Below are 15,549 nucleotides of genomic sequence, written 5' to 3'. Positions count from 1 at the left end.
ACTGCTGTATGAAAAGTGAATTTACTCTGTAAATCTTCACCCAAATCCTAAAAAAAAAAAAAAGATGTATAGCCTTGGAAACCCTATGGTGGTCACTGTGAGTCAGGATCAGCTCAGTGGCAGTGGGTTTTCCTTTTACCTGGAGAATATTTTAGTACTGGTTTGCTGGTGATGAATTCTGTTTTTATGTCTTTATTTCCCCTTTATTTTGGAAGGATATTTTTGCTGAGTATAGAATTTAGGGTTGGCAATTAATTTTCTTTCAGCAGTTAGCAGGGGATAGGGGTGGTAAAGCGTTCCATTGTCTTCTTCCTTTCATGGTTTCTGTTAAGAGGTCAGTTTTCAATTTATTGTTATTTCTTTGAAGGTAATCTGTCTCTTTTTCACTTGCGTTCTTTAAAGTTTTCCCTCTTTGGTTTTCAGCAATTTTACTATGGTATGCCAAGGTGTAATTTTCTGTGTATTTATCCTATTAGGAGTTAACAGGGCTCCTTGAACCTGTAGTTTGTAGTTATTTGTCTGTTTTGGGAAATTCTCAGCTGTTATTTCTTCAGATACTAATTCTACTTCATTTTATTCTCCTCTCCTACTGGGATTCCAGCTACATGTATGTTAAATATATATCCATTTATGCATCCTTCCCACCTCTCCCCATCTCTGTCATCCTGCTATTTTTTTCTGACCTATCTTCCAAATCACTCCTTCTGTGGGGTGATTTACTGTGAAACTCATCTATTGAGTTCTTCATTTTCATTAGTGTATAATTTAGTTCTAGAATTCCTACTTTTTTTTTTTTAAATCAAGTACTATTTTCTGCTGATGCTCTTAATCTTGTCATTTATCTTCTTGAACATTTTAATGTTTGGAGCCCCTGTCGGTCTGTTTTAATATTCTGGGGTTTTTTTTGTTGTTGTTCACTCATATATCATCTTTTCTCTTTCTATTCCTGGCTATTTTTTATTCTCAGATACCATATATTAAAAATTATAGAAATGTTTGGAGGCTAGGATGCTGTTATAAATGCTATCGGGAGAAAGATATTTGCTTTTGTCAAGCCATTAGGGACACCAGCAATCTAGGATCACTTCAATTTCAGGCATTGAGGGGAAGCTGGACTTACTTTGTGGGTGTACTTCTTTGTGTATTAACCCAAAGCATGGGTGATTTACCAAGCTCTCTTCTCCCTTAATAGGTACTGGATTACAATTTTTGTCTCTCTAGCTCCACAAAGCTATTAGAATACTGTATCACCTCTCAGCTCTACAAAAAGAATCCACAAATGCTGGGCTCTTGCCTCTGGATTTCCTTCCTTTCCCAGAGCCTCACACTGTAATTCTTCATGGTCTTGTTAATGATTGTTTTTGGAATAGTTGGTCCAGGCATTCAAAATACATAGTCCATCATTACTAGACGTGGAAGTCACCCCAGTTTTCTGTACTAACTTTGTTTCTGTCCACAGATCGAGGCAATGACAACTGGCTAATTAAATATGACTGCCCAATGGATAGTTCTAATTCTCGGGTAAGAGTTTGATCTATTATCTTGAAGAATGGGATGAGGAAGAGTATCTGCATAGTATGAAAATGCATAAATGGTCCGAGACTTAGGTCACATTAAGTTCAGAAGAATTAGGATAGCAGCACACGTTTAAAAGTGATAGTAAAGTTAATATTTGCTATTGTCTTTTTCAATCCTTTTTTTTTTCTTTTAATTGACTTTAATTTTTATAGGAGTTTTAGATTTACAGTGAAATTGTGTAGAAAGTACAGCAAGTTCCTGTATACTCTTTCTCCCTCTTGTTGGCTGTTTTGCTGTTATTGACATCTTATATTCCTGTTGGACATTTGTTACAATTGATACCAATATTGATCCATTATTATTTACTAAAGTCCATAATTTACATTAGGGGCCTTCAGTGTATGTTAAGGAGTATTCTTCTGATTGATGTTAATAGGAATAGCATGAAGAAGTCAGGAAAGTTTAGAACATATTCTACATCTGTATACTGTACCTGTTTCTTGGAGATCCACATTGCGCAGTAGCATAATAAAGGTCTGAGAAGGACTGCGTTAAATGAACCTATTTAATTCTGGCCCAGTGATTTCTACACTTTTTTCACCATGGAACACTTTTCTCACAACAGGCCACAATTCCACGGAAGCCTTGCATAGAGTCAGCTGCCACTTGCTTTACTCTCTTGTCCTTTCATCCTCTGCCACACTTCTCTATCATTGCCCAGTCTTCGTGGATTTTAAAATTAGGACAGCTTCCTGGAGAAGGAGAGTAAGATTGGCTTTTATTCCTCATCGTGTTTTTGCCTCCTTCTCTAATAGAGGCAGTCTTCAGCTTATAACGGGGTTCTGTTCCAATGACTCCATTGTAAGTTGGTTCTGATTTAAGTCAGAGACCTCTCTTTTTTTAAAGTATTCATTATTACTGCATTTTATTATCCGTATCTTTATAAATCTGATCTTTACTTGTCTTTGGGGATTGGCATAAGAATGATAACATTAGCAAATTATGAGCTGCAACATTGTAGTACAAAGTACTAACAATAACAATATTAAAAAAAGTTTGGTCTTGTAAGTGACTCATTGTAACTCAAATACATCATAAGTCGGGGACTGCCTGTAGTGGTTCTCAAACTGTGCATCAGAATCGCCTAGAGAGCTCACTAAAAGTAGTGCAAACACAGAAGTACACGCAGGGTGTCACTAGGCCCTCTTGCAGCACTACACTGGCTTTTCAGGACCATCTCAACTTGTCTCATTGGCAAATAATTGTTTCTAGGTAGGCTGGGACTTGGAAGGTCATGTACTGTCTGGGAAAGAGCAAGACTCCGGGATTAGGCAGACCTGGGTTTGAATCCTGGTTCCTCCACTTATTAGTGTAACTTTAGGGTTAACACGTGTACATTTTCTTTTCTGTTGTATTACTTTCCCCCAGAGACTGATTTATCAGGTCTAGGATGAAACTTGGGATTCTACATTTTTAATAAGGTATCCTGAGGGATTCCGATGTGAGTGGCCTGGAACCACAGTCCCTACTCCTGTGATGGCACCGATGAACCTGAAACGTGAAGTAGGGAGTCCTGAGAGCCCCTGATCAGGGCTGTCACATATGACCTGCCCCACTGCTTGCTTTCAGCTCTTGTGCCTTTCCTTAGTATGTGTCTCCGAAGCAGGTGATCAGACTCCCTTGAGCAAGAGCAGCCAAATGTTACCTTCCATGGTTGTTATCTCACTGGAAAATGTGGTCACCACCAGTGATGTGGCTTCTGAGTCAAGGTCCACACAATAGGACCATAGCCAACTAACACTGATTTTTGTTCTTCTCATACTCTCAGGATTTTCAGTGCTTTTCCCTAGGAGTAATGGCTTATAGTTATCTCTTGTTATTTTTCTTCTTATCAAAGGTGAGTATCTTCTGGAGCAGTGTATATTTTCCTAAGATAAAAAAAGGACTCTGAGAACTTTGAACAAGCCAGGTCAGAGGTACCATAAATGTACTAAGTTCAAGTAACAATATGGAAAGCAGTTCAGAGTGTAGCTTAGACTAAGTTGAGTAAGGTGAGTGGCTGAGGGAATTGACATGGATTGTTTTGCTTCCTTAAAAGGCCTGAGACTGATGTGATCTCTAAGTAATTAGTCTTTCCTTGCTTTTCAGGACACAGACTGGGTGGTGGTAAAGGAGCCTGTTATCAAGGTGGCTGCCATAGACAATGGGCTGGCTTTCCCACTGAAGCATCCTGACTCCTGGAGGGCATGTAAGTCTCAAGACCACTGTGGTCTGGTTCTTCTCTTGCTTAGTCTTGGTTTCCTTACCTGTGCAATAGAGATAATGCTACTTCTATCATTGGCTTGTTGTAAGAATTAATACAGGTTATATACTTCAACACAGTGGCTGGCACATGGCAACTATTCCATAGTGTAAACTACTATAATTTATATTATTCCCATTAGAAGCATGAAGTTTTGTTTTTTTCATGTCTCCTTTCCATTTTTCTCATTCTTTCTGAGGACTGGCTTGTTGTAACGTATCTCTTTGTATCTATAAATATAAGCTGCTGTTTGTGTTCTGTCTTCCTTGCTAACATCTTAGAAGTCATATTCTGCCCTGTTAAAACTAAGAAATTTTTGGAAATGGGGAGAAGTACAAGTAGGGTGTCACTGGGCCCTCTTGCAGCACTACACTGTCTCTTCAGAAGGACCATCTCAACTTGTCTCATTGGCAAGTAATTGCTTCTAGGTAGGCTGGGACTTGGAAGGTCATGTACTATCTGGGAAAGAGCAAGGCTCCAGGATTAGGCAGACCTAGGTTTGAATCCTGGTTCCTCCACTTACTAGTGTAACTTTAGAGTTAACTCCGTGTAGGTTTTCTTTTCTGTTGCATATTAGGGAAAGAAAGGGTCTATCTCTTGCAGTGATATGATAGGCAGAGAACACAGATGGGCAGACACTTTTCAACACCAGCTTAACTTTTGGTCTTTTTCTTTTCAGATCCTTTTTACTGGGCCTGGTTGCCCCAGGCAAAAATCCCATTTTCTCAGGAGATCAAAGATCTGATTCTTCCAAAGATTTCGGACCCTAATTTTGTCAAGGATTTGGAGGAGGACCTATATGAACTCTTCAAGGTTAGCCATGGGAACTTCAGCCTTATTATCATATAAAAGAAGGAATTCCTAATGGTATTTCTGATTGGTCCTGATACAAGCTGCAAGGGAATGGCTAATAGCCTTCTGACTTGAGTTAACCAGTGAAGAGCAAGATTCCCACATGTGGACCACAGGACCTAGTTTGAATTGGTTGAAAGAAATTGACAGCCATGCTGGGTTGCACTAGTGTATATCCTGTGCTTCGTGTAGCTGCAGTGTATTCACAGAGCTCCCCTTTCCAGTTGGAGCAATAGGAGCCTTGAGTTCCGTAGAACAAATAATGAGACGTAATTAGAACAATTACTTGTTCTGTTTCCTCATCTGTGAAACAAGGGGAGCCTGGGATGCTAGTTAACTTCTCCAAGGCTTTTTTTATTGGGAAGTTGCTAATTGGGGAAAAAGATGGGCTACTCTAAGGGATTCCATCTCCACTTCTTTTTTTTGCAGAAAGATCCTGGTTTCGACAGGGGCCAGTTCCATAAGCAGATTGCTGTCATGCGGGGACAGGTAAGCCTGGGACCTCTTCCGGATGTCTTCCCTGTGATCTCTCTGGGAGTATATGCTCATGTTGAGCAAGTGTGTAAAGCATGTGTTTGGCAGCCCTTTTTAATCTGTGACATACATATTGGTGACTCTGCCATGACACATGAGAGAGGAAAGGTAGCTCTCCCAATCTCTTACCTCTTCCGTGTTATCCAGGGCTTTGTGCAACTCTGTGATCATCTCTGTGCCAGCTGATAGATAATTCATTGGTAACAACCCAGTCCTTAAGTTGCTCAAGGCAGGCAGTGTAGCTTGCTAGTTAAACACTAGGTTCTGAGTCGGAGGGGGATCTATGTAGGAAATCCTGGATAGAGAGGGAGAACAATGTGGAACAAAAAATCACTTGGGTTGCTTCTGACTCCTAGTGACCCAAAGTACACCAGAACGAAACACTGCCTGGTCTTGTGCCATTCCCACATATTTGCTGCGCTTGAGCCCTTTGTTGAAACCACCATGTCAGTCCATCTCTTTGATAGTCTTCCCCTTTTTCAGTGATCCTACTTGACCAAGCATGTTATCCTTCTCCAAGTCCCTTCCAACATGACCAAAGTACGTTAGATACACTCTGGCCATTCTCACTTCTGAGGAGCATCCCAGCCATACTTCTTCCAAGACAGATTTATTTGTGCTTCTGGCACTTCGTGGTATTTTCGGTATTCTTCGCCAACACCACAAGTCAAATGCATCAGTTCTTCTGCTGCTTCCTTATTCATTGTCCAGCCCTCACATGTATATGGGGCTATGGAAAATACCATGACCCAGGTCAGGTACACCTTAGTCTTCAAAGAAGTGACATCTTTGTTCTTTAACACTTTATGAAATTTTTTTTTCTTTAATTTTTATTGTGATTTGGGTGAAAGTTTACATAGCAAATTCACTTTCCATACAGCATCTCACATACACTTTGTCTCATGACATTGACTACAATGCAACAGTTCCCCTCCTACTTCCTCCCCATAGTTACCTCTTCCTGTGTCCTTCCCTCCCATGCACTCCTGCCTCCTGAGCTGTCTCCCTGTGCATACACAGCCCTTCTATTCTCCCATGATTGATCTCTCCAACTGAGGATCTCTACCTAATGTAAATGTTGAGCTCATATACCTGTCTTTTGTTTGGTTGGAAGCCACAGGAGTGAGTTCACATGCAGACCTGAAGGGCAGCTAGGGGCCATAGTCTCAGGGGTTCTACCAGACTCTATCAGACCAGCAAACCTGGTCCCTTTTTTTTTTTTTTAATGATTTTGAGTTTTATTCCACATTGTTCTCCCATTTTATCAAGGCTCTCCTACATAGATCCCCCTACTGAGTGGTTGACATTGATAGCCAGGCACTATCTAGTTCTTCTGGTCTCATAGTCATATAGGCTGAGGATCGCATGGTGTACCACTCGCTTGGACTAACTGTTCTTTAACAGTTTAAAGAGATCTTTTGCAGCAGATTTGCCCAGTGTGATACAGCATATGATTTCTTGACTGCTGCTTCCATTGGTGTTGATTGTGGATCCAAGTAAAATGAAATCCTTGACAACTTCACTCTTTTCTCCATTTATCATGATGTTGCTTATTGGTCCAGTTTTGAGGATTTTGATTTTATGTTGAGGTGTAATCCATACTGAAGGCTGTATGTAGTCTTTGATCTTCATCAATAAGTGCTTTAAATCTTCTTTGCTATCAGCAGGCAAGGTTATGTCATCTGCACGTCGGAGGCTGTTAAGTCTTCCTTCAATCCTGATTCTGCACTCTTTTTCATATAGTGCAGCTTCTTGGATTATTTGCTCAGCATGGAGATCGAATAAGTATGCTGAAAGGATACAACCCTGGTGCATACCTTTCCTGATTTTGAACCATCAGTATTCCCTTATTCTGTTCAAATGACTGCTTCTTGGTTTATGTACAGGTTCCTCATGAGCACAATTAAGTGCTCTTGAATTCCCTTTCTTCCCAATGTTATCCATAATTTATTATGATCCACATAATTGAATGCCTTTGCATAGTCAATAAAACACAGATAAACATCTTTCTGGTATTTTTTGCTTTCAGCCAAGGTCCATCTGATATTAGCAATGATATCCCTTGTTCTACACCCTCTTCTGAGCCCAGCATGAATTGCTGGCTGTTAGGGAACTCTCAGTATACTGCTGCAACCATTTTGGAATTATCTTCAGCAGAATTTTACTTGCATGTGATATTAATATTATTTGATAATTTCCATATTCTGTGGGATCACCTTTCTTTGGAATGGCCACAAATATGGATCTCTTCCAGTCAGTTGCCTATCTTCCAAATTTCTTAATGTAAGTGAGTGAGTGCTTCCAGTGCCGCATCCATTTATTTGAAACATCTCAGGTATTCCATCAATTCCTGGAGCCTTGTTGGCCAGTTCCTTCAGTGCAGCTTGGACTTCTTCCTTCAGTACTGTCAGTTCTTAATCAGGTGCTACCTCCTGAAATGGTTGAATGTTGATCAGTTTTTTTGGTACAGTGACACTGTGTATTTCTTCCATCTTCCTTTGATGCTTTGTGCATCATTCAATATTTTGCCCATAGAATCTTTCAGTATTACAACTCGAGCCTTGATTTTTTTCTTTAGTTCTTTCAGCTTGAGAAATGCCAAGTGCTTTCTTCCCTTTTGTTTTTCTAATTCCAGGTCTTTGCACATTTCATTATAATACTTTACTTTGTTTCTCAAGCTGCCCTTTGAAATCTTTCATTCTGGTCTTTCATCATTTATTCCATTCTCTTTAGCTACTATTTGTTCAAGAGCAAATTTCAGAGTCTCTTCTGATATCCATTGTGGTCTTTTCTTTCTTTTCCTGTTTTTTTAATAATCTTTTGCTTTTTTTATGTGTGATGGACTTGATTTCATCCCACAACTCATCTGGTCTTTGGTCTTTGGTGTACGGTGTGTCAAATCTACTCTTCAGATGGTCTCTAAATTCAGGTAGGCTATAATCAAAGTCATGTTTTGTTTTTTGAATTTACAATTTTTAAATTGTGATTTGGGTGAAAGTTTTACAGAGCGAATTCATTTTCCATTCAACAGTTCATACATTTTTTGTTTCATGAAATTGATTTGCAATCCCGACAGTGTTAACAGCTTTCTTCCCTGTTCCCTCCTGTGGTAACCTTTTCCCTGTGTCCTTATTTCCTTTGCATTTCTTCCCTCTGAGCTATCTCCCTGTACAAATGCTGTCCTTCCCATCTCCCATGGTTGATTGGTTGAAGGAGTGAACCTACCCTGATGTAATTGTTCACAATCAAGGTCTTGTCATAGACTTGTTTTAATTTTCTTCAGCTTCAGCTTGAACTTGCATAAGAGCAGTTGATGGTCTCTTCCACAGTCAGCTCCTGGCCTTGTGCTGACTGATGATCTGAGCTGCTCCGTCATCTCTTTCTACAGATGATGCGGCTTCTTTGTTTCCAACTTTCACATCCCAGTCACCAGTAGTTACCAGTTCATCTTGACTGCATGTTTGGTCAATTTCACTGTCATAAAAAATACTGCATTACATTTTTTGAAGCTAAATATTTTGTGCATATCCATGATTTTATCCTTGTTGTTTGCTGTTGAGTCGGCCCCGACTCATGGTGACCCCTCCTTGGGTTTCCGAGGCAGTATCACTACGGAAGTAGGATTGCCCAACCTTCCTTAGCCGATATAAATGCAGTTGCTGAGTCCAAGGGTCTGTTCACTTTTAAGCTTTTGATACTTACTTCAACTTGCCTTTTTCAGAGTTTCTCATTTAAGTCTTCTAACAGTGCCTGTTCCTTTACTTGCCCCAATGCTGAGTACTCTTCTATGTCTTTACTAACTGGAAAGGCAAGAAATAGTAGGCCTTTGATTTCATTGTATTTGTAAATGATTAGACAGAAGGTTTCCATTTTCTTTTATGGCCCTCCTGCATCCCTCCTTTTAAATAGCCTGGCTTACCTGCTTATCCATCAGCATATTGTTGCTTTTATTGACTCGTAGGAGCCAAATCTCCCTTCAGATGCAGACCTGGAGGCCCTAGGCCTTTCCTTACTGATCTTGTTTTCCCCACTACAGATCCTGAATCTAACACAGGCCCTGAAAGACAACAAGAGTCCCCTGCACCTTGTCCAGATGCCACCCGTGATTGTCGAGACGGCTCGTTCCCATCAACGGTCCGCCAGCGAGTCCTACACGCAGAGCTTTCAGAGCCGGAAGCCCTTCTTCTCATGGTGGTAGCCCTCAAGCAGGCCGAGGACATAGACTTGGGCTGGGAGGAAGCCTGGAGAACAGGTTGCCGGAAAAGCCAGAGAAGCCTGTGGAGAGCAGCGCCCTCAAGAGCCCTCCCTGTCTGCTTACCACCCCCTCAGGGCTTTCCCCAGCACAGGGAGAAGCACAGCCCCGAGGGACAGTGGGTGCTCCTGGGCCCTGCTGAGTGCTGGGGAAGGCCGGCGCTCCCTGCAAGGAGTCCCTCCCAGCGGCTTCTGATGGCGGGCCCGGAAATCCCACGCCCTCCCTGCTCTGCTGCAATTACTCATTATTGATTATATTCTGCATCAGAAAAAAAGCAAAAACAAAAATTCAAATGCTAGTAGCAAAACCCAGGCAGAACCCCAGGGCCTGTAATGTCAGGAACCTCCAGTCCAGACCTACGTTTCCATGGACCCAGGCATATTCCTGTGAACCCAGGTTGTGTCAGAGGCAACAAGGTGACTCCTTGCTAGGTCAAATAAGCCACATCATTCCATGGGGTTTTTGCCAAGTCGTTGTCTTCTCTTACCAGGCTGGCTGGAAGCTTCCAAACATGGTTCTCTTTGTGGGATACTTTGGTTCTAGACCTCCCAGCACTTCTACTTAGGAGAATCTATCTACATATGATAATTTATGATAAGAGACCTTCTCTGCTTCCTGCCCTGCTAGGGACCTAGCCTCTCTAGCCCAGGCTGCAGCTCACCTATCACCCAAGCAAAGATGGGTGGGGCTGGTGTTGTCATTTATATTTTAATAGGAAGATTCCCCAACATGTAAAAGCAAGCCACATGGCCTAAGTGTATGCTGGGAACTGTGATTGGTCTCTGGTTGAAGTTAGCCTCACCTTACTTCCTGAGTCCTTGGCCCTAGCTGATAAAACTTTCAGTCCTCTCATTTGTTCCTATTGTTTTACATATTTTTCCCCCAACCCTTAGGGGTTCAGTTCTGGGTTCTGGGGTGGATCTCGGCTCAGAAGGCAGGATATTAGATTCTTGGACTATTTTTTATGCTATCACTGCTGCTCGACGGAGTGCCAGGCCTTGTACTCTGCCGCCTAAGTGGCAGCTCCCCTGTGGTCTCGGACTGCTTTGTCCCAGGCCAGTTTCTCCGTGGCTTTGTGAGGACAGGGCCCAGAGGAGAGGGGCCTTCAAACTGTCCCTCATTCCCTACCCAGTTCAGTGTGCATCTTCCTGCTTCCAGAGTCTTCTGCCTAGCTACCCCCTTGCCAGGTGTCCAGGCCCTTTCTACACCAAAGCAAAGAACAGCCTCAGGAGGGATTAGAAAGGGTGTCATCTGTGGCTAAGGGGCAGCTGTGCTCATGCCCTATGCTACTAGACACTTCACAGCTCTGGCGCCCTGCGACTGGTCAATCAGCCTTGGAAAGAAACTATCTTAAAGGCTAGAAAAACCACCAAAGAGGAGTGAGGACTGCGGCGGTGTGCCCTCTGCTTGTCCAGCTCCTGGGATCCAGGAGGCAGAGTTGAGAGGTGCAGCCCTCGTCAGCTGAGCCAGGCTGGTCCCCTTCCATCCAACTCCGGGAGCCACCTTGCCCCGTTTCCACCTGGCAGACAGGAAGAGTCACCAAGAGCTGGATACCCATGCCCTGTGGAGGAAGGCGCAGATCCCCTCCCCACCCCAGCCCTGACAATCCCATCCAGCCAGCGTAGAGTGGCCTTGCAAGCTGTCCGAGAGAGTACTTGCCTCAGACTGCAGGAGGCAAAGGGAGACCCATGTGTGTGTACCTCTGCACAGACAACTTTACACAGAGGTGAAGCTCTTCGCAGGCGGGAGCCTGAGGCATCCGAACAGGAGCCCGGTTACTTCATTCGGCCAAGCCAAGCCTGATGACGCACTGTTCTGATTCAGCCAGTGCTGTGATCAGAAGGAAATTGGGTCCAATGTGAGAGTGCAGAGTATGCAGGGTACCCTTTCCTGGCCCGTCTCTGTTCTCCCTTGGAGCCTGTACTCAGTTTGCCTTGAATGTGGACTTTGGGAGAGCCAGTGGCCCAGAAGGCCAAGACAGGCTCTGGGCGGCACTCCTGACAGCCCATCCCTCTGCCAGCCATGGCCCTGTCCCCCGAGGTCAGGGAGTGGAGGTAGGCCGGGAATGCTGGTGCCCTCGTATTGTTCTAATGCACTGTAGAAATTGTATGTAATGTATTTAAATCAATGCAAATGTATGAATAACAAACCCAATTCTGGTATTTTTTGTTCAGCTTGCTTTGTGGGAAGGGAGATGGAGAGGGTAGAATGTACTTTTAGGGACCAAAGCCCGTTTCTCCAGGGGGTTGCTGAGATACGGTTCCTGAGGCTTAGGGGGAAATGTTACGTGCCATCCAGTCTATACAGACTCATAGCAACTATGTATGACATTCTAGAACTGCCCCATAGGGTTTCCTAGGCTGTAATCTTTACAGGTGCAGATCACCGGATCTTTTCTCCACGGAGCAGCTGGTGGGTTCCTACTACCCACCTCTCTTCGAGTTAGCAGCCACGTGCTTAACTATTTGTACCACCAGGACTCCTTTGGGGGAAATAAAAACAAACTTAGTCATCAAGTTGGTTCTGACTCATAGCGACACCTCCTTGGGCTTCTGAGGCAGTATCACTACAGGAGTAGATTGCCCAGTCTTCCTTCTGAGGAGTGGCTGGTGGGTTTGAACCGCCAGCCTTCTGGTTACCAGTCCAATGCCTTAGGCACTATGCCACCAGTGCTCCTTAGAGGGAAATACAAGTCCTCAATTCCAGACTACTGGCTCAGAAAACAAAGTATTTTTTTATAACTCATTTTATACCCAAATGTGACTTCCCCTGACTTCTTGATGGTAAAACCTGACTATTTATTATGCATCCCTTAGTGTGAATATCTGTTGCAGAAATACTCATGTTTAGTTATGAGATGATCCCCTACTTGGGATTACACAGTATATATATTGACTGTTTCCTCAAAGTAAAAACTTCCTTGAATCCCAGCATCATCCAACCCCAACGGTGTGGTTGCTAAGGGAGTGTGGACCCAAACTTGGGTGGTAGCTTCTCTTCTCACCACAAGAGGGCAGTCCTGTCCTGTGTGTACCTTACTGCCCAATTGGGAGCACTTTGGATCCTGGCTCCTTTGAGTGGTGGATGATCAAGCACATAGGATGGGAGTCAAGGGGACAGATGAATGGGCACATAAGTGTTTTTGAGGGGAACCCAGGGTAGTGAAAAATCCGCTGAAGGCCTTCCAGGCCCTGGGAACCCTAGGATAGAGCGGGAGGCTCAATGATTGGTTCAGTTGCCTGACCTCAGGACGGTCAGGTCTGCCCACAGAGAAGTTTGCAGATCCTTCCAACCCGGTGACCCACTGCCCACCACCAGGCTGACTGGAAGAGCTTTCCGCTTTCTGCAGGTGAGGCTCCCAGAACCCTGGCCTCTCCTGTGGATCAGGGCTGCTAGCGAGGTGTTCCCACCTCTCCTCTCGATCGCCAGCCTCTGCCACAGAAGGCTGCAGCACCAGCAGCTCCTGAGGTGGTAGCATGAGAAGAGGGCAGCCCTGTTTTCTTCCTGGAAGCACTCCTTCCCTGCAAAGAGTACTACCCTTCACCCCCCAGCCTCAAGAGACTCTGTTTCAGAATCCTCCCCTTCTGTGACAGACATACAGTTCTCGATGCAAATGTTTTTATTTGCCACTTATGCCAGTGTCCTTGTGGTGGCCTGACAAGGGGCAGCTGTGTGGGATGGGCTGCTGGACCGTGGGTGACAACAGTAGCAGGATTAGCAGAAGGAGTGATGATGGGCTGAGTCTTCGTGCTCCTCACTTGCCTCCCAGGGGAGTATGCAGCCCAGGTATAGTGTTAGCTTGGGAAGGGCTGAGGCAGGAAGGCCTGCGGTTCTTCTCTGTCTGGTGAGGAATGGGTCCCACATAATGTGGAACCTAGTGGAAGCCTCCAGTCCTGTTCTGAACTGAGCAGGCAAGTGGCAGCAGTTCTTTGATTTACTCACGTGGGCCACCTGCCTCAAGTCTCTCTTTCTTCACTCCCCAGGCCTTCTGGTGGCAGTCCCCACAATTCCTGGAGAGGATCCTGCCATTCCCGGCCCCTTCCCCAGATCAGTGTCGGATCTGGTGGAGGTAGCTTGGGGGGCCTGGCTTCCTCCAGTTCTGGCGGATCCTGGCACTTGTCCTCCTAGAGGTCTGACACTGCTCACTGGCGGCTGTCTCTGCAGCACTACTCTGTGGGTCCGCCAGTGGAGAGGAGGGCTCTGGGACTCTGCAGGGAACAATGTGACAAGCCAACGTCAACAGGGAGGGTAGAGTGAGGACTACTAAAAGGTTTTAGGAGGGGGGACTGTAAAAAGCACACTTTCCTGGGAAAGCTACATGACTGAGGAAACGCATTCAGATCCCTCTGCTGTAAGGAGGGGTGTGGACTAGATCAGGGTGCAGTACTCAACCTCACTCCAAATTCCCTTCCCTGTGCTTGGCAGAACCATTCATCAGTCATGGTACTCTTCTTCCCACTTCCTCAAGTGACTAGAGGACCAAGTATCTTTCTCATTAGCAAGGTGTTTTACACAGTGATTACTAATCAACTGGAGTTGATACAAGTAATGAAGCAGGTAAGCTATCCCAGGACCAGACGGTCTCGGAAGACCCACTCAAGCCTAATGTTCCGATTGTGGGCCCCAGAGAAGGCATTTGGAGGAGTGGAACCCATAGTTATCAGTTTAGGCCACAGTGGTTCAGCTCGGTCCCTTGGGGCTCACTGTTCCTGGGCTGGCAACGACTTACGCAGAGAGGTGGAGGACCGGGGAGAGATGCTATCTCCTTAAGACATAGTCAATGATTTTTAACACATGCCTCTACAGTACTTTGTTATATTCTGTGTAATTCCGCCACCCATGATTTTAGCCAGGCTTATTTTTGGATGTTGGCATTCTTTAACAGGTAAATGGATTCCTCCTCCCCAAACAATACTCTCTCCCACCTGGCTAAGAATCATGGCAAAATGAGATGCTGCTGCTAGGATCCAGGTACCCCTTCTCATGGGAAGAAACATGTATGGGCGTTCAAAGGGCCATAAATGACTCCAGTAGTAAGGCAGGCTTTTGAGTGCCAACCAAGTGGTAAGCAGTGTGGGGACCTTACAAGAACCCCAATGGTAAGGACTTTACAGCGAGATCAAAACTACCTCAGGACCACACAGCAAGGGAAATGACAGCAGGCATCCTCAGCACTCTCCCTCCACTTTCCAGTCCCAGGCGCCCACCTGAGCTGTCTGCAGTGGTGGAGCGAGTGGCCAACGTGCTTCTGCCGCGGGGGCTTCTTCCTGCGCAGCCGCCTCAAGGCCTCCGCCACACGGTGGTCCCCTGCACACTCCCAGATGATCTGTGCCCGTTCCTCAGCCAGCTGGTCCCCACCATGCTGAAACAGACCCTGGATCTGCAGCAGCTCAGCGTCCTGGAAGATGTTGGCTGAGGCCTGCTTGCGGCCCCGGGCCACTGCTGGAGCCTGCCAGGGGGGTGGCTCACTCACCACAGAGGCTGGGGTGCCCATCCTGGGTGCTCTGAGGAAGAAAGGCAGGGGCATCAGCAGCTCAGCACGCCTTCCCCAAACCCTGGCAACGCAACAAACGCCAGGTCCTGGTGGCTCCATCTTCCAGGAGCCCAAGTGGGGTGAGTCTCCTGACTGAAATCACTCTACTATCCCTGGGCACCTCGGAGAAATAGTAATGACAGCCAAACTTTATTAAGTGCTTATTATTTGTCAGACACAGGTATTATCTCACTTAAGACTCAGAGCAGACTATGAGGTAAGAATGACTGTTTAAGAACAGATACTGCAGCCCTATTTACAAGAGCAAAAAGATGGAAACAACCTAGGTGCCCATCAACAGAATGGATAACCAAACTTTGGTATATACACACAGTGGAATACATACACACTAAAGAATAATGTAGAATCTGCAACACTGCATAATTTGGATGAACTTGGAGGACATTATGCTGAGTGACATAAGTCAATCACCAAAACCAAAAACCAAACTCACTGCCGTTGAGTCAGATTTGACTCATAGTGACCCCTCCTTGGGTTTCCAAGGCAGTATCACTACGGAAGTAGGTTGCTCAATCTTCCTTCCGAGGAGTGGCTGGT

General features: G+C 44.9%; 2 protein-coding genes across 2 annotated transcripts in view; one reads left to right on the top strand and one right to left on the bottom strand.

The window, feature by feature from the left end:
• Window positions 1-9,404, top strand: part of PI4K2A (phosphatidylinositol 4-kinase type 2 alpha) — a 40,198-nt gene extending 30,794 nt beyond the window's left edge. Inside the window, exons 5-9 of the mRNA XM_007939986.2 lie at window positions 1,460-1,521; window positions 3,667-3,766; window positions 4,500-4,633; window positions 5,102-5,161; window positions 9,243-9,404. Of these exons, the coding sequence (XP_007938177.1) occupies window positions 1,460-1,521; window positions 3,667-3,766; window positions 4,500-4,633; window positions 5,102-5,161; window positions 9,243-9,404 (518 nt within the window). The remainder of the gene's footprint in view (window positions 1-1,459; window positions 1,522-3,666; window positions 3,767-4,499; window positions 4,634-5,101; window positions 5,162-9,242) is intronic.
• A 4,102-nt stretch (window positions 9,405-13,506) lies between these two features.
• On the bottom strand, window positions 13,507-14,973 carry AVPI1 (arginine vasopressin induced 1). Its single transcript, XM_007939981.2, has 2 exons — window positions 14,666-14,973; window positions 13,507-13,666 (listed from the first exon to the last, which is right to left on the bottom strand). The coding sequence occupies exons 1-2, from the start codon at window positions 14,950-14,952 to the stop codon at window positions 13,507-13,509; spliced, it is 447 nt and encodes a 148-aa protein (XP_007938172.1). The 5' UTR covers window positions 14,953-14,973.
• Window positions 14,974-15,549: the final 576 nt, after the last annotated feature.

This window comes from Orycteropus afer, unplaced genomic scaffold (genome assembly GCF_000298275.1).
Source record: "Orycteropus afer afer isolate SDZICR_OR568_19922 unplaced genomic scaffold, OryAfe1.0 scaffold00064, whole genome shotgun sequence".
In the NCBI taxonomy this organism is placed as follows: domain Eukaryota; kingdom Metazoa; phylum Chordata; class Mammalia; order Tubulidentata; family Orycteropodidae; genus Orycteropus; species Orycteropus afer.
This window is presented reverse-complemented; position numbering and strand designations above follow the sequence as displayed.

Bases quoted from the DNA above. Each gene is read 5' to 3' on its own strand.
- AVPI1 (XM_007939981.2), bottom strand. From the start codon at position 14,952: ATGGGCACCCCAGCCTCTGTGGTGAGTGAGCCACCCCCCTGGCAGGCT. The intron at 13,667-14,665 runs GTGGGCGCCTGG...TGTTCCCTGCAG, and splicing joins CACCACTGCAGACAGCTCAG to AGTCCCAGAGCCCTCCTCTC.